This window comes from Gamsiella multidivaricata (genome assembly GCF_025024155.1).
Source record: "Gamsiella multidivaricata strain RSA 2152 chromosome Unknown BC939scaffold_47, whole genome shotgun sequence".
NCBI lineage: Eukaryota > Fungi > Mortierellomycota > Mortierellomycetes > Mortierellales > Mortierellaceae > Gamsiella > Gamsiella multidivaricata.
This window is the reverse complement of record NW_026251755.1, coordinates 33,609-54,832: the sequence shown is the minus strand read 5'-3', so window position 1 is coordinate 54,832 and position 21,224 is coordinate 33,609. Positions and strand designations below refer to the sequence as shown.

At 49.4% G+C, this 21,224-nt stretch overlaps 5 protein-coding genes across 5 annotated transcripts; 2 read left to right on the top strand and 3 right to left on the bottom strand.

Moving 5' to 3' along the window:
* Position 1: 1 nt before the first annotated feature.
* On the bottom strand, positions 2–4,682 carry BC939DRAFT_456317 (uncharacterized protein). The gene is made up of 3 exons (XM_051556311.1): positions 2,094–4,682; positions 1,131–1,995; positions 2–1,048 (listed from the first exon to the last, which is right to left on the bottom strand). The coding sequence occupies exons 1-3, from the start codon at positions 4,517–4,519 to the stop codon at positions 98–100; spliced, it is 4,242 nt and encodes a 1,413-aa protein (XP_051410567.1). The 5' UTR covers positions 4,520–4,682; the 3' UTR covers positions 2–97.
* Positions 4,683–6,119: 1,437 nt separating this feature from the next.
* BC939DRAFT_456310 (uncharacterized protein) lies at positions 6,120–8,243 on the top strand. The gene is made up of 5 exons (XM_051556310.1): positions 6,120–6,433; positions 6,526–6,589; positions 6,682–6,888; positions 6,973–7,531; positions 7,633–8,243. Exons 1-5 carry the CDS (start codon positions 6,391–6,393, stop codon positions 8,137–8,139), a joined length of 1,380 nt encoding a protein of 459 aa, XP_051410566.1. The 5' UTR covers positions 6,120–6,390; the 3' UTR covers positions 8,140–8,243.
* A 1,160-nt stretch (positions 8,244–9,403) lies between these two features.
* Positions 9,404–12,918, top strand: BC939DRAFT_456307 (origin recognition complex subunit 3 N-terminus-domain-containing protein). The gene is made up of 11 exons (XM_051556309.1): positions 9,404–9,453; positions 9,550–9,631; positions 9,725–9,843; positions 9,943–10,025; positions 10,107–10,383; positions 10,478–10,918; positions 11,016–11,152; positions 11,254–11,523; positions 11,621–12,067; positions 12,169–12,244; positions 12,360–12,918. The coding sequence occupies exons 1-11, from the start codon at positions 9,427–9,429 to the stop codon at positions 12,849–12,851; spliced, it is 2,451 nt and encodes an 816-aa protein (XP_051410565.1). The 5' UTR covers positions 9,404–9,426; the 3' UTR covers positions 12,852–12,918.
* A 425-nt stretch (positions 12,919–13,343) lies between these two features.
* On the bottom strand, positions 13,344–16,690 carry BC939DRAFT_412617 (uncharacterized protein). The gene is made up of 4 exons (XM_051552952.1): positions 16,563–16,690; positions 15,192–16,407; positions 14,684–15,074; positions 13,344–14,548 (listed from the first exon to the last, which is right to left on the bottom strand). Exons 2-4 carry the CDS (start codon positions 16,279–16,281, stop codon positions 13,534–13,536), a joined length of 2,496 nt encoding a protein of 831 aa, XP_051410564.1. The 5' UTR covers positions 16,282–16,407; positions 16,563–16,690; the 3' UTR covers positions 13,344–13,533.
* Positions 16,691–17,895: 1,205 nt separating this feature from the next.
* BC939DRAFT_211113 (dihydrolipoyl dehydrogenase) lies at positions 17,896–20,440 on the bottom strand. Its single transcript, XM_051550706.1, has 6 exons — positions 20,263–20,440; positions 19,963–20,042; positions 19,633–19,768; positions 19,027–19,459; positions 18,787–18,922; positions 17,896–18,673 (listed from the first exon to the last, which is right to left on the bottom strand). Exons 1-6 carry the CDS (start codon positions 20,288–20,290, stop codon positions 18,056–18,058), a joined length of 1,431 nt encoding a protein of 476 aa, XP_051410563.1. The 5' UTR covers positions 20,291–20,440; the 3' UTR covers positions 17,896–18,055.
* Between the last annotated feature and the right edge of the window lie 784 nt (positions 20,441–21,224).

Here is a 21,224-nt window from a genome sequence, read left to right as displayed (position 1 = left end):
CCCCAAATGCCAGATTTCTTACTGCTCCAACAAGTTCAAATTGGCTTATATGCTGACATTGTCTAGCATTGTCTAGTATTGTCTAGTATAATACGCTCTAAACCTCGCCGGCTTGCTCCGCTAGCTTGTAAAACAATGAGCTCTCGTCCTTGAGCAGGTTCTTTGGGGCATCAAACTCCCTCACTCTGCCATACTCCAGCACCAATATCTTGTCCGAGTCCATCACCGTCTTGATCCTGTGGGCAATGGTCAAAACTGTCCTGTCCTTGAACTCCTTCCGAATCGTCTTTTGGATCAGCTTGTCCGTTTCCACATCCACCGCCGCTGTCGCCTCGTCCATAACCAGGATCTTGGACTTACGAAGCAACGCTCGTGCAAGACAAATTAACGATCGCTGACCCACAGAAAAGTTTTCACCGTTTTGTGAAACCTCATACGATAGACCACCCGGAAGTGCGCTGATATGATCTTTAAGATGAGATCGCTCCAGTGCTTCCCAAAGGTCCGCGTCCTCAAGTTCCTGGAAGGGATCCAAATTCTCACGGACAGAACCGGTAAACAATGTTGGATCCTGCGGGATGATAGCCAAGTGTTGTCGCAGATCTTGAAGCCCAATAGTAGCAATATCAACTCCGTCGATCTCAATCTTGCCACCGTCCTCCCTTTCCTCCTCCTCCTCGTTGATTCCACTGCAGTAACTCCCAGGACTGGATCCGGGAGCCACATCCACCTCAGAAACGCGGCTGTTGTCGCTCTGCTTGGCCCAGTAGCTATTAGCAGCCTCTATGATCCGGAAGAGAGCCAGAGTCAGGGACGATTTGCCCGCCCCTGTCCTGCCAACAATTCCTACTTTCTCGGCTGGTGCGATATCCAAGCTGACGTTCTTAATCACCAGGTTCAGTCCCTCACGGTACCGTGTAGAGTAGTTGATGAAGCTGATGCGGCCCTGAGAAGGCCAGTTGGGCGGGAGAATAACATCTGTCTTCTCAGGTGCCTCAGGATTAAGTTCTGTGTACTCCAGGACGCGTTCCATCGCAACAAAGACATTCTATATGCGTATACGAACTTGATATATCAGACAAGCTGTCATATTTCCAGGAACGAAAATAATATAGAAACCGAGTGCTTACCTGTAGATCACAAAAGATTCTAACAAGCGTGGTCATTTCCTCCGTGAGCGTAAGCGCAAAGCTCAGCATCAGACCCACCATGCTGGCGTCCAGAGTCTTGCGTCCCAGGACTGCCAGTAGGGATGCGCATAAGAGAATGGCAAGACTGCACATCCTCAGTTGCACATCCAGCCAGCGCCGACTCGACATATTGGACAGGAAGTTGTTGGTAGCTCTGTCCGTCATGAACGCATTTCTCTGAATAAATCGGTCATCGTACCTCATAGCACGAATTATCGACACTCCTCCAAGGGTCTCGTTGAACTGCTGATAAATGGGCGACTTTGAGACCGAATAAATGCGTGCCAGGGTTCTTGAAACACTCAGAAAGCACACTAGCATTCCCCAATATGCTAGGATTAAAAATGGTAGCGCGACGATAAACGATGGCGTCGTAAACACGATGAGAAGGACCGTGCTCAAGACCGAGATGCCAAAGAGCAAGACATCCATCATCTTATTGGGGATCTTGACGTCAACCATAGAAATATCGGAAGAAAACCGATTGATGATGCGTCCAAGGGGCGTAGTGTCGAAAAAGGCGATCGGCAGGCGGAATATCATGTTCAGCAGCTTGGCATGAATTCGCTCCGCAGCCCGGATTCTAGCCACGGCGAGTCCCAGGAACATGATGATCACGTAGAGCAGGACGTAGATGAAAGTGAGGATAGAGTATACGGCCAGGAATAGCACTGGTGATGGTGGGCGGTCGTCGTCGGTGTCCTTTGTTTTCAGAATCCAGTATTTCAGCCACAAACTTGTCGAAACTAGGCACCCTTGGGCGAGAATGAACATGACGAAGATAATGATACATAACTTGGTCGATCTACAAGATTGAAATAAAATATAGACAAAAAGGTGTCCATTAGCGACTGGGATCATGATACACAATGCTTCTTTCTGTGGACTCGAGAGGCTACTTACGCTGCCTTGGTGTACGATATAACAACATCGAATCCAACTTCACCTTCCTTCATCGCCTCAGCAGCAATGAGTTGCCAACGAACGTCCTTTTTCGGGTCGTTGAGCGCCTGTTGGCCCACCGTTTCTTCCGTGTTATTATCAGATTCGATTTCCTCTCCCGTATCTTCTTCCAGACCACTCTCACCACTCTCTCCTATAATGTCCGGCCTTTCCTCGCACTCGCTAGAGGCCGAGGCAATGACGCTGTTGTTCTTGATATCATTGCTGCCGCGTCTCTCGACTTCATGGGATCGTCTTCGCTCCAAGATTGAGTACTCCTTAATCAGTCGATAGAATGCCTGTTTAGAGGCCATCAGTTCCCTGTAGCCTCCCTTCTCCTCGATTGCTCCGTCCTTTAGCACAACGATCTGGTCAACATGCCGAAGATGATGGATTCCGTGTGTAACCAAAACGCGAGTCTTGCTACGAAGCAGGCCAGATGGTCCAATGAGATTCTCCCAGAGGTGCCTGTCTACATGGGCATCGACTGCACTTAAAGGGTCATCCAGCAAATAAATATCGGCATCGTCATACGCTGCTCGGGCAAGAGAAACCCTCTGCTTCTGGCCTCCAGAGAGATTGATGCCGCGCTCTCCAATCTCGGTCGCATCTCCAGCAGGCAGGATTGCGATGTCAGGCTCCAGTCCACATGCAAATAGGACGCGCTGGTATCTAGCTTCGTCGTACTCGTTGTCGAATACGATATTATCCTTGAGAGACTTGTTGAGGATCCATGCCTGCTGCGGTACATAGGCGATTCGTCCCGAGATCTGTACTTTGCCATGCAGTTTGTACATGTCGCTGATCAGGGCGCTCAAGAGAGACGACTTACCCTGCCCAACACGTCCAACAATAGCAGTTAGGGTCCCTCGACCGACCTCCAGATTGATATCCTGCAAAGTCGGCGGTGCTGCTTGATGAGATTGCTCATGAATTCGGTCCGGAAGCAGCGCGGTCGTCTCATCCACTAATGGTTTATCGAGTGTATCATCACTAGGTTCATCCCATGAAAATGTCGCCTCCTTGATCGAAATAACAGGGTCGTTCGGATCCCGTGGCAGACTGTCGAATCGCAGAATATCGGTCTCGCTGACCTCTTCGTTCAACAAAAACGTTTCGATTCGCTTTGTTGCCACCAGCACACTGATGGTCACTGTGGTCGCGTCTGCAAGGCTGGCAATAGGACCCCTAAGCATCCCAAACAACGTCATTGACACGAAGACTGTTTGAGGCGTCAGCTTTCCAGGCGTAAAGTCCGGCCCGCCCCAGAGAGAGAAAATGCCGAAAGTGATCAGGCTGATGATGAGCGACGAAGAGATAAAAATGATCGACATGAACGATTGGACGATCCCGATCCTTCTCAGTGCCTGCAGTTCCTGCTCTCGAACAGCCAAGATCCGGTTGAAAAACGCGGTACCCCAGCCATAAAGCTTTATGATCTTCATGGATGCCAAAGTATCCGTTGTCAGCCTAACGCGCTCGTCCATCGCCTTCAGTTTTTCCTTTTGTATGCGTTCAAATACTCGTCCCTGCCATGCTTGAAAGGGCAATATTGCCAACATTGCCAGTACACCGGCAAGCATGGTCCATCCCAGGAGGCCGTACAAAAGTTTCATGGCGATCGTCAGCTCGATAGGGATCGACAACCAGACGGAAAGGCCCACCACTGCGTCCCACCATTGATCCGCATCCACCGACATGAGATTGGTGATCTGGCCGGTGGTAGATTGGCCCCTTGCCTTGGGTGAGAGTCGAAGCGCCTTCCTGTAGATCATCGCAATTATGGCCGTACGGGTACTGACGCCGATCAGGATCATTTGGTATCGGTTGTAGGTGTACAGAAGTGAGGCGAATAAAGACGACAGGAACATGCCGACGGCGAGCATGATGCCATAGGAAAGCGGTTTCGACTCGTAATCTTCTAAATAGTTGAGCAAACCCTTCAATAGGACCGGTAGCGTATATGAAAAGAGGACGATGGCAATACGACTGAGAAGGACTGGGACCAACTGTCTCCAATTTGCTAGAAAGATGGTGCCGAACAAGGAGGGTCGAGATTTCCATGAGCGCTCCCGCTTTTTCAGCCGTGCAGTCCAAGCACCATTTAGCTTCTTGTAAACGGCAGGGGTCGCCATAGACTTTGGCAATTGGCCAAGAATGTCGTCTGGCGTGAGTGTTCGGCGAAGTCCGATTTTGATGATGGGCAGGTAGAAGAAGAATGTGAGGCGAGAAAGAAGGTTGGCCTTGCCATACAGTCCGACGCCGCTCAGTTTTTGCACTCGTGTATTTCCTCTGGGCCAGCCTTCGATGATGAATCCCGTGGATAAGATCACAATCTGTGCCGCAAGTAAGGCGAACGTTGGGTGTTGCGTGGAGTTCAGTTCCATTGTCGTTTTGATGATAATGAGGGACGATGTGATCGAGGACGCATAGAAGGCGAAGATGGCACTGGACGATCGGATTTCGTACTCATGTTCATATCGATTCAGGACAACGGCAAGGGCCTAGAGGCACAACGAGAACAAGTATGGTACAGTCAGATAACATAGGCTAACAATAAAGTATGTCACGTTCTGTACCGCTAGTACTCTTACCCAAGCTGTGCCCAAACTGAGGCAACTCCAAGCATAGATAGGTGATTCATCTGGCAATGAGAACAAGCTCCAGGATAATGCCCACGCCACAACGGCTCCGAGTGACATGCAAGCCTGCGTTGACCAATAAATCCAAGCAGCACGTCCGAGATTGTGCGCTTCTGCATGGTGCGTCAAGTAGTAGATCCTAGCAGTAAACCCTAGGATAGCCATCCACGACACAATCCCGAATAAGACACTATCATAAAACAATCGATGGGTTAACTAATGACAAGTAATGGCTCTACCATCGTACAAAGCGATTGACATTGATTCGTCTGTTACCTATACTCGAAGCACGGTGTGAGATCGTAGCGAGTAGGACTCAAGGGCCCCTGATTTGTCGTTAATTGATATGATATTGCAAACTGGTGAGATATCCGAGACAATATTCAAACAGAAGATCTCATGGGCGGGATATACATACCCATCCTTCGTTTTGAATGCAAAGCCTATCCACGACCGACGGCAGTCCATGAAGTCCTGGATAACGAGCGACGTCTTCAGATCCATGCTCAACAGTGAAGATGTGCCACGGCCCCGCCATTGGAGATATGATGTTCTGATTAAGATTGTCGATAGTTGTCTGGCGAGGATTAAATCAGATTGATATCAAGTATAAGATGGATGTTGCAGTGCTTGGGTTAAAAAGAATTCGCAGTTAAGCCGAGTTGAAGAGTAGACGGGAGAAAGAAAGAGAAGGCGGGTTAAAGACCGCGCAGACAGAGTTTACCCGCGGGTTGTGTGTGACTGTTCGAGTGGCGAATTGTCTAGAGAGCCCAGGGTATGGACTAGCGCCTGGCTCCTTTCGATTTCTCAGAATGCTCCTTAATATGCGGCGGCTGTGCCCTGAAATGGCGACTTGATCGTTTGAGCGAGTGTGATGTGGAAAGAAAGAGAGCCAGCCATGACAGGAAACCAGATTTCGCCTGAGAGGCCGTGCGCAAATTACGCAATCTTATCCGCAATTGACGCTGAAGGCCTAATCTAGCGAGCTAGTTATCCCTGCAAATCATAGCTGTCCTTGACCATGCAACTGGGTTCGGTTACTCCGTCTTTTTAAAAAGCAACTCACCCCAGATTGTGGTTCAGGCAAGCCCGTTTCCTACGCACTACTTCCAGGTAATACTCGCACCATTTTCTGCGCATAATCTTGATGGCACGAAGAGATTTGCCCCCCGAGTGCATAGATACAAGATCGAAGTGGTAAAGAGCTGAATATGCGGGCGATAGACATGTTCGATAAAGATAAGTGTAGACCATGTTTACGTCAATGTGGTTGGCTGTATTTTAAGTCAGATTCCACGTCCTGCCCTGCCCTGACGCAGGAACATCCGCCAAGAGCAAGAGCAGCGTCCTTGATAAATAATTCCCATCCCCTCTGTCTCGTAGCGATCTGGGCGAAGCAGTTGTGTTGCCGCAGTCACTACTCGATTTTTTTCCTTCTCACTTGACCATTGTGGGTCTGGGGTTTTTGTCCTTCCTCCTCCGCCTTTCTTTGCTCGCACCCCCATCCGTTTTTCAGCCGCATAAAAACATACACACGCCCCTACAAGAAACTTGAATTCTCTTCTCATTCCGAATTCCTGGTCAGCATTTCTCAGCAGTCTCAACCGCCGACAACCATGGCTACTCAACTCTCCAAACGCCGCAAGAACGAACTAAAAGGTGTTCGCTCAGTCATGTTCTATCCCCGACAGTAAGAGACCATGCAGCGCAATATGTACTCACCATCTTTGTGCTTGCCACACCCATTCTAGACATAGCCCAGCAGCTGGGCCTTTCCACCGAAGGCGTGCGTGAGGATCTGGTTGACAGAATCAAGTACGATCTCATTCCTTCTGTCATGGGTACAATAATGTTCCACATATTTTTCTCTGACATCTATTATGCAAATTTAATTCGCATTATAACAGGTCGCATGTCGCGAAACATGGATCCAGTGATCCCTCGCTGCATCATCTCGTCCGTGAGGATAGTTCTCGAGCTGGCCATCGCCTAGCCAGCCTTTCCTCCGCTAATGAAGATGACGACACCTCAGATGGTACATCTCAGTCCCGCTCTACGCGCTCATCACCCAGAAAGAAAACAGCTCTCGACTCTCGCGACTCCACGGCTAGCAGGTACGTTCAGCGATGGTCGTTGCAAAATTCGAGGCAAAGAAAGGAGAATTGTTTCTGAAACACAACCATCAAATCTACTGATAGATCCGGTTCGGATTCGGACAGTACTGAGGATCCCTTATCGGAGCATCAGGTCCGCAACTTCATGAGTCACGTACAGGATGAGGTTCATGAGGCCTCGGATCTGGCCCATTCGCTTGAACACATCCTGCAAGAGAAATACCAGACTAGTAAGGAATCACTCCGACGAGCATCCAAGGACCTTACCTCGTCTGTCACCCATACAATTGATGGCGTCAAGGACGCTGTGAATGGAGTCGGCTCGAAGCAACACAAAAGTAAGGGTGCCCACCGCGGCTCCCGTCGCCATAATGACGACGAGGACGAGAGTCACCGTCGTCGCTCTGGCCATCATCGCCATAGGCATCATCGCGGAGTGGATGCGTGGTATCGTTGCGTTGTTGAGGAAGTCAAACACCGCTTTGTGGACTGCGCTGGCGCATGTGGATTCTCGACCTGCATGTCCCGTAACTGGCAGAGGGTACATGATCTCGGCTCCTCGAGCATAGGATTCGTTTGGATCACATTCATCCTTGAGCTTGCTGTCTTTATGTCTGCTGCATATTCTCATCATGAGCATCATGTAAGTCTAGTTTTGAATGATGGACCCGACAGAGGCCCATACTGCTATTTGTATCTAAGATTACCATCTTTCTTTTTGGTTAACATCGTATGTATTTACAGGATAAAGAGAGTTGGTCGTCGTGTTTCGGATTCTTCACGAACTGGCCCAACTTTTTGCTGCCCTTCTTCGCATACTACGGTGCTTTGTTTGTAATCCCGACACTTCTCTCTCAGCTTTTCAACGTTGATCGCGCCCGCAAGGTGCGCCACGACGTTGATGAACATCATCACCACAAGCCTTCCATGACCGGACTTTTGTCCCGCACCACGACCTCTGGACTCTCTTACTTTGTCTTCAAGTTTGCAATGACTTATCTCTTGAGCCAATACACCCTGCATCATCCCGTCTCATCTGTTTCAAAGCTAACTGAAACGGCTAAGGAAGCAGCTGAAACTGTTGCCAGCTATACTGGTTTCGCACACAACCATCATTCCCACCATTTGTGGAGCGACTGCGAGGTCGTGGCCGAGGTCTTCCGCTTTGTGCCTGCTAGCCTCAGCTTGGCTACCTCGGGTGTTGGAACTGTGCTGGCACTTGCAGAGGCTGTTGTTTCAAAGCGCAAGTGATCAGGATCTTTGTGACGAGCTGACATGTTGTGAACTCGTTGCTTGTATTCAAATCTTCGTACACTCATTTATTTGGAATAAATATCATTGACATTTTCACCGACAACGATATGATTTATCCAAGGACACTTCGCGAGGCCGCAACTGGCACTTCAAGACACCAGCCATTAGGGCATAGCAGTTTGAGCGTCGATCGAACGCCCTGTGCTTAAAGGAGGACCAAATTTGGACACATACTACCCCGTTACATGGTAGTGAACAAGACTTTCAGAATACCAGTAAAGATCTTAGTGGTTCTTCGCATTGCGAAAACTAGGTAAATAATTAGGCTCGACCCAGCCCTCTCCTCCAGTACAGTCAATACATAGGTCTGCGTTTGGGTGGCAGTGTAGGGCGTGCGACTATGGCACTTTGATGACGTAGTTTACGCCTGAAATGTGCTGCTACCCTTGACATAGTTCTTTAGTCTTTCTGACTTTTGTCTGATTTGATCCTAGAAACTTAGTTCTCGTTAATGTATTTAAACTAGTGATTCTCACCGGTGAATTGTAGTGCGTTTTCGCAGTTCACCGGTGAACAAAAAATCGGTCTCGTGTATTGAAGTTCACCGATTTTCACTGAATTTCACCGGTGAGCGGTGGAATCTGGTGAAATCCGGTGAAGCTCAGTGATATAGAAGTACTATTACCATATGTGGAATTCACTGGTGAAATTTAAAAAATCATGTTCACCGCGGTTAACCGTTCACCGGTGAGAATCACTACTCTCAGCATATCGGCCAAGAACCAGGCGTTCCGATGCGACAGGGCCGATATGGCTGTAGTCGATATCACGTACGGTCCCTCCGCGCTTGCCAAACCGTGGATTTGCAGAAAGATATCTGTCTCGAGAGGCATGTGGGAGGTTACTTTGCGGCGTATGTGCAGTGTCAGCAACGATGTCCTGACAACATCACTTTCTGGTCAGAGAGCGAGCACAAGACGATAATAAGCAAAGTGCGTGACTGAGAATACCTGTTGATGCTGATCGCGTCAAGGCCATTGAGCTGGAGCAATTATTCGCTAATAATAAAGTAGCCTTTGTAGAGTGTTCGGCCGCAAATAAACCCCTTTGGATTTGTCATAGCATGTCGATCATTCTCCGTTGGACACGCTGAAACGCATTGCCACCAACTTTATTTGCCTCTCCGGGGTGACTGTTGATAAGGCGGCGCACAACAAAACCAAGCGTGGTTGGGGTCACCAAAGTTGCTTTACCACGCTTTCCCCTGTGCTTCCCTCTTCCATAATGGATGAGTATGATTCGCTCACTGAAGTAAGGTGCAATGTCATTCCCCACCATGTCATCCTTAGGCTGACATCACTTGGCACGTTACCTGATGAAGATCCTTTGAATGCATCCACTCTTTAGGCAGTCTTCCTCGTCCTACCAAAGACCAGTGGTACTAGTAAGGCTAAGGGCAAGGGCAAAGATCGGTCTTCGGAAACCAATGGTATGTTTTCATTAAAAATCTCTTCAAGCTCTATCTCGATTCAAAAATGGCCGCTAACAGCTCGCGCGCGCTGGTGCGTTTCTTCGACTTTAGATCACTTCAAATTGGATGGTTTTCAACAGCTGCAGGACGTGAACGAGCCGTGGGAAGCAACGGAGCTTCGGCACGCCCTATTCAATAAAACATGGGACGAGATATCTTCCAGGATCGAGGTATGTCCCCCTGACGACTCTTCTGTCCATTGACCACGCTGCACTGGAAGCGTGAGATGGACCGCGGAATTAACAGGATCTTTTTTCTATATTCGCCAGAATGTCATGCTGAACATGAACACGATAGTTTTGTCTGCTATCTACCACTTTGTTGACAGCGCATATACCCAAACAGCAATAAGGTATGGTGGCTCTTCATGAAAAGATATGAAGGATGCACGTCATTGTGGCGATTGATTGACCGGTGCACTTATTCACTCTAGAGCTATCATGCCGATCCAGGAGTTGCCTGCAGGACTGATCTTTGCAGGAATCAACGTGCCGGACCACGACTTGCTATTCCAACAAATCGCCCGGATACTTTCTTCACCCACGCCACCCACTAATGAATCAGCACCTGCTGTTGCAATAAAAGAACAATCCAACAACCATGTCGTCATTTTGCAGTCGAAGGACTGCGTCAACTTGAAGGCTGCGCTCAAGTCCATGATTGAACAGTTCCTAGGACTCGGCATCGCAGGAGCGGTGAACCCACTAGAGGTACGTGTGACTATTCCCGCATGTATTCGATCCAGGACTTTGAGTCGGGGTTAATGTAACGGCAGCTCACTCACATTTCTCACGCTGATGATAGGGCGGCATGAGGCTTCAAAACCACGACATGATTGTGCTCGAGCGGTGGTACCGATCCGTTTGCGATCTCCGCGAGGAACATGAGAAAAGACCAACGCTGGTACTCATCATCCAAGACTTTGAGAGTTTTGACCAGGATACGCTCCAGGACTTTATCACCATCTGTAGCAACTACCAGGATCGGATTCCATTCGTTTTTATTATGGGGCTCGCTACTTCTATCGACGCACTGCATCAGGGCTTGCCCAAGTCCGTGCTAAGTCTGCTGCAGACCAGGAAGTTCCAGATGCAGCAGTCGTCGGAATGTCTAACAGCGATTATTGAGGATTTGTTTATCCATGCAAATGCTGGGCTTATGGTTGGACCGTTGCCACTCAAGCAGTTGATCGACCAGTTCATGCATTACAATTTCTCAGTCGGCGGTTTTGTTGCCAACCTCAAGGTAGGGCATGGAGAATGCAAGGGCTTTTTTCACGTTGCAAGTTATCGTCGGAAATGATTAATGAATGGAAGGATTATACTATCCTGTGCGGATTTAGTACGTCGTTATGCACCATTTCTACGCAAATCCTTTGAGCATTCTTTGCGATCGATCGCTTTCTGCGGACAGCAAAGTTCTAAATCTATTGGGCAAGGGACACTTTGATCACATCCGGATGCTGCCCTCGTTCCAAAGGTATACTCGTGATTAGTTTTACGCGGACCACAGGACAGGATTATCGACGATGAGGGCGTACTTTAACAATGCCTGGACGGTACTGTCTGCGTGTCAAATAGATACGTCGAATCCAAAGTGAAGAGTGATCCTCAGGCTGCAGAAATGCTGTTGCTGGACGATGGATTTCTGACACTCCACGTCCCAGACCTGGTCCAGGGCCTGCAGGAGTATCATAGGAGCTTTTCTCTTGTCTTTGATTTCCTATGGTTCCTTCAGTCGCGGTTCTCGCTCTCTGTGCTCAAGAAATCGAAGAGAGCGCTGTATTTCATGGCACTGGAGGGCGCACTGACAGAGTCGAGCAATATTACCTTGCTGCTCAGTCTTGTTAGGTAATACCATCCGCTATTCGAATACTACATTGAGAAGCGGAGAAGGTTTGAAAGAACAGCAGACTGACATTTTGTCCATTGATTTTTCGCAAATTAGGAAGATGAACTCGAACGACATGATGCTGTTTATGGAGGACTGCGTACAGTTTTTCAAGAACTCACCTCGTTGTAGTCCCAAAAATTCTTTACAACAGGAGAACACCATGGACCGGGAGCTGGTCATTCTTCAGAGTATCCGTGATCGTATGGCCGCATTGCTGGACGTTGTCAGCGAGGACTCTGTTACGAGCAGCAGTGAAGTTGAGGATAATGACGAACAGCAACAGGAGCAAGGGGGACGGATGGGATCCATAGCAACCGATAGAAGTACATCGACGTTTGTTAAGAAGCGGAAACTGTTCAGTGTAAAGGCAGAAGAGACGGAGAGTCGGCAAACACGGATTGCAAAGAAGACGAGAGAGACTGCAAGGTTACCGAAAGGCGCGCTGGGAGCGTACACGGTACTGGTGACGGAGATTGACGACTTTATCGCACGATTGTTCAGGTATGGATCGTGTTTCAAGGATTCAATGTCAACAGTATTGGTCAAAGGGCAAGAGAATGACATTGACACTCCATATACTTCTCTCCTACTTCGCTTTGCAGGACGTACTTGGCATGCCACAGCAGCATTCCTCTTAACGAAATATTTTATTATTCACAAGTGGCCATTCAGCAAAAGGTAAGCCCGGCTCACATTTCCAAAGATCAGTATAAAAGTGCTGTAAAAATGACTGCCGCTTTGAAGCTGAACGATGCTTTTTTTTTTTTTTTTTTAAAAAAAAAAAAAATGCTAGGCGTTTCTACCACAACCACGCGCATCGATCCAAACAGCTCTCGGCCAACCGGAACTATATCTTAACTGTGATTGCTGCCATCCGCCCGCTGGCTCTGCTCGCTCGTCCAATCTGGCAGACATGGTCCTTCCGACTCAACACGACACCTGTATCCTTTACAAACTGTACGTCGAGTGCGGGCGGATGATCAACATGTACGACTGGTTCACGGCGTTCGGCATGATCCTCGAGCGAGATATAGGATCCAACCAGACTGGGAACGCGGGCGGTGACGCTGAGGACGAGAGCTCATCGAAGAAAAAACGAGGAAGGGGGAAATCAAAGGTCGATCGCGCGGCCAAGGCGAGCCATGAAAAGAACATCGAGTTGGATCAGAAGGAGGTGCAGGCGCGGTTTATTAGCGGTGTGGCCGAGTTGCAGTTCATGGGATTCATCAAGCCGACAAATCGAAAGACGGATCATGTACAACGCTTGACCTGGGGAAATATCTAGCTGCGACGTCTTGCGCCCACATCGACATAAAGTAAAAAGAAGGGCAACCTTCGAATTTTTCATCGCTCCTGAACTATGCACTATTCCACAGAGACGCGTTAAAAACTGTCCCGCTGTTAGCCCTGGTAGATATATTGCGTTCAATGATACCAGGATATACTTACGTGGGGCTCCAGAACTTCAGCAGTCATCTCGGTAGCGATGATCATGAACCCGGAACTCGTCGTCTGAATTTACGTCGACAAGATCTATGATGCCGCTGTGTATATGCAATTAGAGAGCAAATCTCCCTTAGCATCAACTGGACTGAAACGTACCTTAACCAATGCACACCTAGTGTTGATCGATTTTTATGCCGGAAGAATAGTCTAGCTCATAAAAAAAAAGGACGAAATATCGGTCCGATTCACGAGCAAGTGAAGCATTATTTCCATGCAGACCATTCTTTTTTTTTTTTTTTTTTTTTTTTTTTTTTTTTGATAAACAGTTATAGACTGAATAGTCATGGAATTTTCATTGCAGATGTTGGTACTATCTGATACTATCTGCTATTTGACAGTGTTGAATACGACATTAGTGGTGGAGGGGGAGGGGGGGAAAGAAAGAAAAGAAAAATATAAAAGAAAAAATCGAAAGGAGTGATGAAGTGGAGATAAGGATCCTTTCCTTGACTGTCGACAATTTACATGGCAAGGGTGCCCTGGGTACGACGCATGCCTGGAAGGTGCTGATCGTGCTCCCTCAGACGCATATCATCCTCATCCATATTGAACGCGGAGCTGGCCCAAGGAGCTGCAACGGGCATGCTGTTGGGATCCTCCTTCAAGGGCTGTCCAACCTTAAGCTCCATGTGCTTGACAGGGTCAAGGACGCACAGACCATCCTCGTCAAAGATGACACGCGACGTACGGTTGTACTGGCCCGTATTCTTCCTGCGCTCGTTCTTGGCCTTGGTCTTCTCGTCAGGGCTGACCTTGTTCGACACAAACGACGAAGCGGAATCGAACAGGGCACCGAACGTGTTCTTGCCAGTGCGGATGCGGGAGTCGCGGAGCGAGGTCGCAGCGGCCCTGTCACCGGAGACCATGGCCTCCTTAATCTGAGTCTCGAGCGCATGAGCGATAGCGTTCTTGACGACAGTCTTGATGAAGGGCTGAGCGAACGCATACATGATCGGGTGGTTCGACTTGCGCATCTTGATCGACAAGGCGTGGATCTTGACGTTGACACTCTCAAGGGTGATAAGCGACGGTACTTCAGTGGTGTTGTTGTTCTTGTCATCGGTCGTCTTCCTACCCTTGATACGGATATCCATACCCTTCTTGTTGATCAAGACGTCGGCGATACCACGGTCCTGGAAGCGGAAGCCTTCCTTGGTCTTGACGTAGTAATCGACATCGCGGATGTTGGCCTCGATACCCTCGAGCAGCACGTCGAACTCGTGCTTGTTGGTGTCGTGGGAACGGTTGGCGTTGCCGCGGGGGGCCATACGAATGGTGTTGTTGATGTGCATCTCGAACAGACGGGGCAACAGATCGGTGCTGGTGACGATCATGTTGTCAAACATGAGGTCGACCTTCAGATCCGAGTACTCCACACGGGGGACGGGGATGAAGCGGAAGGACTCCAACATCGAGGGCATCAAGACATAGCGGAAGTCGTCAAACAAATGCGGCTTGAATTGCATATTTCCGTGCCTGGAAGAGAAAGGGAAAAAGGAAAAAGGAAAAGAAAGCGCACGTCAGTTAGAATACATTCATTGGTTCAAGGTAACTGTTCATGGCATGAAAAAAAAAAAAAAAAAAAAAAAAAAAAATGCAAAGTAGAATTACTTGTCGTAGAAGAGGTCGCTGGCAAACTTCTGGAACTGAGCGGAAACCTCCCTGGACTTGGGGTCATTGTTCAACTTCTCGATAAAGATCTGACCCTCGTTCAACAAGGCCTCAGTGTCGGCCCTGTACTTGACCTTCAACAAGGTCTGGCCATGGTCAATCAGAGTCGAGGCATCGCTGTTGATCGCATCTGAAGTGACATAGTTGGGCTCACGAACAGCCTTCGACATGAAGATCGAGAGCTGGTCAACGAACTGGCTCAGGTCGGGGTCGACCATAGTTCTGTGCCACATACTCTGGACCAATTCGATCATGGGATCCAAGGTATAACCCTGGGCCCAACGCTGAAGGATGACCTTGAACTCGATAATGGCAGCCTCAACGTTGGAGTCTATAAAATGCAGTAGGGTTTTCAAGAAGCAGGAAACTTGTTAGCAGCAGGAAAAAATATAAAAATATATATATCGCGGCAGCAATGGTTGTGATATAGATATAGCTGACTGCCTACCATTGGTAACCTTGCTTGCTTCGCCGGCGATGTTACCAGCGGGATTTTTGGCGCGCTGGCGCCATGTGCCGAAGAGGTCCATGACAGAGTCAATAGCCTTCTGGTACTGAGGATCAGCCTGAACCTGTCCGAGGATCACCTTGAGTCTCTCGATCAACTCGCTACGCTTCTCTGCTGGCATCTTGGTGTTGGCGTAATTGATGGCATCTTCCTTGGACTGCTGAGCCTGAGCCTGAGCTTGTTGCTTGAAGGCCCCGGTCTGCTGGGCCATCTGTTGCCTCACATCTTGGACCTGATTTCTGGCGGCTTCCATGCCCTGGTTCTTCTGACCGATAAGGTCATCACGAGCACCACGGGCAGTGACCATAGGGTCAGTCTGAGCATCGTCAGCGACATTTTGGATCCTGTCTGTGGCCCTGTAGATTCCCTCCTGGAGCCTGGCACCACCAGTCTGGGAGGCCTGGGCGGCACTTTGCGAGAAATTTGCAGAGGCGGATGCCATCTTGTCACCAGCAGTCTGGGCATTCTGGGCGACCTTGTTGGCACTGTCGCTAAAGACCTCCCTAGCCAACTGGAAGAGCTCGTTCAGGATAGATCTGAATTCAGAGTTGGTGGTGACCAGCTTGGCGACCGCGACCATATCGTCGAGAGTCTGCTTGCCCTCCTTCTTGGCAGTGTTCGCGGAGACACCGACATCGAGACGGGGTGCATCAACGTTGGAAGAGACAGAGTCTGAGGCCTGGGTGCAATGATAGATGAAGTTCTGGAAGAGCTCCTGCTCGTTCTTCTCGTAGACGACGCCACGGGTTATGCGCATGAGCTCCTGGAAGTCCTTGTAGAGGGCGCGTCCGTCGGCAGAGAGCATGTGTGCGCGTGCGTCGAGAGTGGGCGAGTTCTGGGCCATGGCGAGGAAGTGGTCGATCTGTTCGTTCGTCGGGAGACGGCCCTTCACGAGTGCTTGGAGACATTCGAAGAGCTTGAATTTTTGGTTGCGGTCGACCTGCTTGATATGCTGCGGAATCTTGGCACCGCTGTCTGCAATGGGGACATTGCGGTGGGAGGTTTCGGCTGCTGCGACCTGGTTAGACATGATTGCGGGGAGATGTATTTACAAATTTACAAGGGTTGAGGTAGAGATAGTGGAAATAGTGGAAATAGTGGAAATAGTGGATGAGTTGGATCAATGGTGCGATGGTATGAAGAGAGAAAGTGCTGGCTAGGAAGATGGATAGTAACGCGGCAAGAAGCAGGTCGATGGTCAGTATCGGATGCAGCATTACAGGGAGGGGGGAACAGTATGGTAGCATGATGGGCCAGCCATTGAGGCATTGGGGGCAGCATTGCGGAGGCGAGCGCGTCTCTTCTTTTTACCTTGAGAGGATTGACAGGATTGACAGGAGTATGTGCAGAGAATATTACAATAGGGTGGGGCTACTGGAAAGAAAGAAGGAAGAGTATGAGGGACCAGAAAGAGTGGGTGTCAGTTCCTTTTATATGAGGGAGGCCCCCAGGGTGTGCGAGGTCGAGTGGACCCTCTTTCCATCCCTACCTCGAGGCGCGTGTGCTGACTGACATCATCTGTCCGTGGGGTCCGTCTCTATCTTCGGTGGTATTTGGATATGCAACACCTCCTACAGCCAGTCGGATGGTTTCTTAGTCTAGACAGCCAACTCGACGCAATAGCTGTACCCCCAAAACGAGCAACGTAACCATTATCTTGCATGCAGCAGCGGCAGTCTAGTACGCTGGTAGTCTAGCAGCCGAGTAGCCTAGTAGACAAGAGCTATGTGGTGGCATGGGGTGGTAGAAGCGCCCATTTGTCTCCCATATCAAGAAGATGTAACACTAGACTACTCCCTCTCTCTTTTCTTCTATGTAATCTTCTATGTAACCTTCTATGTAATCTCCTATGTAATCTTCTATGTAATCTTGGGTGTAATAGCAAGCGATTGAACTAGCGCCATGACCAGGCTGAGCATATCGGGAGCGCGGACTTCCCATTGGGTGTCAGGCAAACCAAAGGTGAGACCATCTACGCGAGTCGTAGTTGCACCTATTTGTATACAGCAGGATGACATAGATTCGCCATCATCGCCCAGGAGAGCGAACCAGCGCTTTGGTACTGCCTGGGAATGATTTCTATTCTTACATCGAATCTAGTGGTTATGGTTTCCAAAGAGGCAAGGGCAGGGAGGGGTGGTGCGACGAAGAGTGATAGCACCGAAAACAAAACCTGGCCCTCTGGCCCCCGTGTTAAGTACTCGGTAACCAGTGGATTCCGCCGCTCGCATATGCTGCGCCCGAGGATGAATCCTCATATGGCCCTGTCTCTGTCTCGGCCGAGACCTCGGCCGCCTATGGCGAGCGTGAGTCTCTGTGCAGCAATGCTGCCAAATGACCCGCCTTGACTCGGCCACGGCTGAAATGGAATAGGTTTTTCTAACGCCATCATGATTCATACGCTGCCCTAAACTCTAAACTTTGTTTGTTTAGTTTTTTCTTATTTTGCGTCGCCATCTCTTTCGATCGTGTGCGTGGTGTAACCAGTTCCCCTCCCGATCTCCCGCGCACATTCGCAGGGTCCCAAAACAGCTAACAATGAAAAGGCATGTCATAGTCTAGCGGGTATGCAAAAAGAATACCTGCACCATCACAGCTACCCTAATTGTGCCAACGACGTACCATCAACAATACACCGGAATAATATAGGAAAATAGAGTTGTGTTCTTTTTTTATTGATCTATGCGGGCAATTGTACGATATGATGATGGACCAGTTGTCTTGGTGCAGATTGAAGAGAGGAGGAGGGCGAGCGCAGGAAAAAATACTTAACGACGGGAAGAAAAGACAGGGGAGCATCCAACTTAAAAGTGAATGGGCTTGTCATGGGCGGCCATAGCAGCCTCCTTGAAGGCCTCGGACAAGGTTGGGTGGGCGTGGCAGGTACGGGCAATGTCCTCAGATGAGGCACCGTACTCCATGGCCAAAACTCCCTCAGCAATCATCTCTCCGGCGTTAGGGCCCATGATGTGGATTCCGAGGATGCGGTCCGTCTCCTTGTCAGTGATCATCTTGACCATACCTTCGGCATCAGCGTTGGTACGTGCACGAGAGTTGGCGGCAAAGGGGAAAGTGCCGATTTTGTAAGCGACGCCCGACTTCTTGACCTCATCCTCAGACTTACCGCACCAGGCAACCTCGGGGTGGGTGTAGATGACAGAGGGGATCACATCATAGTTGACGTGACCGTGGCCACCGTTGATGTATTCGACAGCAGCGATACCCTCTTCCTCAGCCTTGTGGGCCAACATGGCTCCGTAGGTGACATCTCCAATGCAGCGAATGTTGGGGACAGAGGTGCGGAACTCAGAGTCGATGGGGACACGACCGCGCTCATCGACCTGGATGCCAACGTTTTCGAGACCGAGTCCCTCAGTGTAGGGCTTACGGCCAATTGAGACCAGGACAACGTCGGCCTCCAACTATTCTCACATAAAAAATAAAACATAATTGAGGTAAATTGAATAGTTCCTCCTAGTCGTATCTATCATATAACCACGCATTTAGCACAACACAATGAACTGGTTCAACTTACAGTCTCGCCGTTGCCACCCTGGGCCGCCTCGACCTTGACACCAACGCGTCCGTCAGCAAGCTTCTCAGTGCCGGTCACCTTGGTGCTCAGCTTGAACTTGAATCCCTGCTTGGAAAGAGTGCGGTGGAAGGCCTTACTATTTGTGTTGAAAGTGATAACGAACAGACGCGTCAATTGGTTGATCTGCCCTTCCTGTAAAGGTAAATGACGACGAATATTGAAAAAAGGTGTCAAACATACGCCATGTCGCTATCCATGCCGGCTCCGATGGCACCGAGGTATTCGACGACAGTAACCTCAGCACCAAGACGCTGCCAAACAGATCCCAATTCGAGACCAATGACACCTGCACCGATGACGACCAACTTCTTGGGAACCTCCTGGAGGTCCAAAGCGCCAGTGGACGTAACAATCTGCTTCTCATCAATCTCAATCCCGGGAAAGCCAGAGGGAACCGATCCAGTGGCAATCAAGATGTTCTTGGCCTTCAAAGTGCTGACTTTACCATCGAGGCCAGTGACCTCGACCTCGTTGGTGCTCAAGAACTTTCCGGTACCCTTGTGGTAGGCAACCTTGTTTTTCTTGAACAATCCCTCGATACCCTTGGTCAATCCAGTAACGGCGGTTGTCTTGGCCTTCAACATGACGGGAAGGTTCAGGGCAACGCTGCCGACTATTTATGCCATTACAAAAGAAAGAATGCGGTATCGAGGTTAAAATACCATTACGTGATCGCATGGCTCCCGATCAAAGACCAGGATATTTTCCAGCTTTAAAAATGATCAGCATGATCTGAAATGCAAGAGGGTCCTGTATGAATGCAAGCAAAAGCAGAAAAGCACTTACCATCAATGCCACGAGACTTGAGATCGTGCTGGGTCTGGTGGTAGATGTGCGAGTTGTTCAGCATGGCCTTTGAGGGAATGCATCCGACGTTCAAGCAGGTACCGCCAAGAGCACCGCGCCTCTCGACACAAGCAGTCTACAGGTACCGGTAGAATGAACTCCAAGCTGTTAGCCTTCAGGTTCTGCTACTTTCAACTATGCCCAACTGATGATTGCTGATGACGTCCGCGTTGCGCAGTAGGCGAACAAGTTGGTGAGAGCGCCCTCAGAACGAAAAAAAAAAAAAAAAAAGGCATTGACAGGAAATCCACGAATGCATGGTATATGTACCTTGAGACCGAGCTGAGCAGCCTTGATGGCAGCGACATAACCACCGGGACCACCTCCGATGACAAGCAGATCTAACTCCTCTATAGAATGGGGATTGTGATCGTTCAAGAAAGCAAAAAAGAAAGAAAGAAAGAAAGAAAGAAAAAAAAGGTTTAGTGGACAGACGCTCTCTGAATATTCTCACGGTGATATTGTGTCCTCCTCCCCAACGAAATCAAAACTGCTCCCTGCTGCAAACGATTCCGAATGGAATGAAAAGGGATTTGCTTCCTGTATTCCCTTTGAACGACGTATCCTTACCGTTGGCGGTGGAGTAGAGTCTGGGCATGGATGTGAAAGCGGGGGCACGGAGGGCCGGTGCATGGCGAGCAGCAATCTATTTGTGTGTGTCCATTGAGGTTATGGGTTTAGTCAATGTCGAGGTGAAGGTGCGATCATGCAGATCAGCACATGCCGACAGTTGTCGATGGCCAGTTGAAATACCTGTGCGAGGGGTGTCTTGGAGGAGGCCAGGCGAAGCATGGTGGATGTCTGTTGTTGGATGGGCGTGTGTGATGAGTGTGGAGGAAAGAGAAGAGAGCGAGCGAGAGTGACGAAGACAAAAAAAAAATAAAGCGTTCATTATCCGATTGCCCTTTTTTGTCACACTGGCCTATCGTTTTGTTATCATGGCCTATTATCGCTGGATCGCTGGGGCAGGAATCTCCGTCCACTTCCGCGCTGTCTTCTGCTCCCCTGGTGCCTTGATCTTAGGGTGTTGTCCCTTCCGCTCTACAGTCGTATCCCACAACCCAGGGACGGGATCCCCCCGCCCCGCGTGGGATATGAACGACAATTGCTCTCCGCCTCTCCTCCTTCCGCGCCGGAATCACCCTTTGGTCCAGTTGCCCTCTGTTACCCTCTTCATTCCCCGCTTCGAAAATGATGATGACGTATAAGAATCTGTAGGAACACCATCTGCATGATCAAGCACCCGCTACACGTAGCGTCCGTCTTGTTCGCGAATGCATTTTTCCGTTTCCCCCTGTGGCCCCTGTGGCAATGACTGCTTGAGATTGACGGACAGGAAAATCCTTTGTGCATTCATCCACTCAACCGGCCATATCTGCTTTCCAGCCGTGCCTGCTCCGTCGCGTATGTTCCTGCCTGGCAAACGGTTGCACTACAGGAACATCCACTAGCAATTGAAGAGTGGATGCATGCGCTTGAGTATCTCTTATGACGCTCCGAAAGAGGCCCCTTTATGGGAAATCGGATGCTAT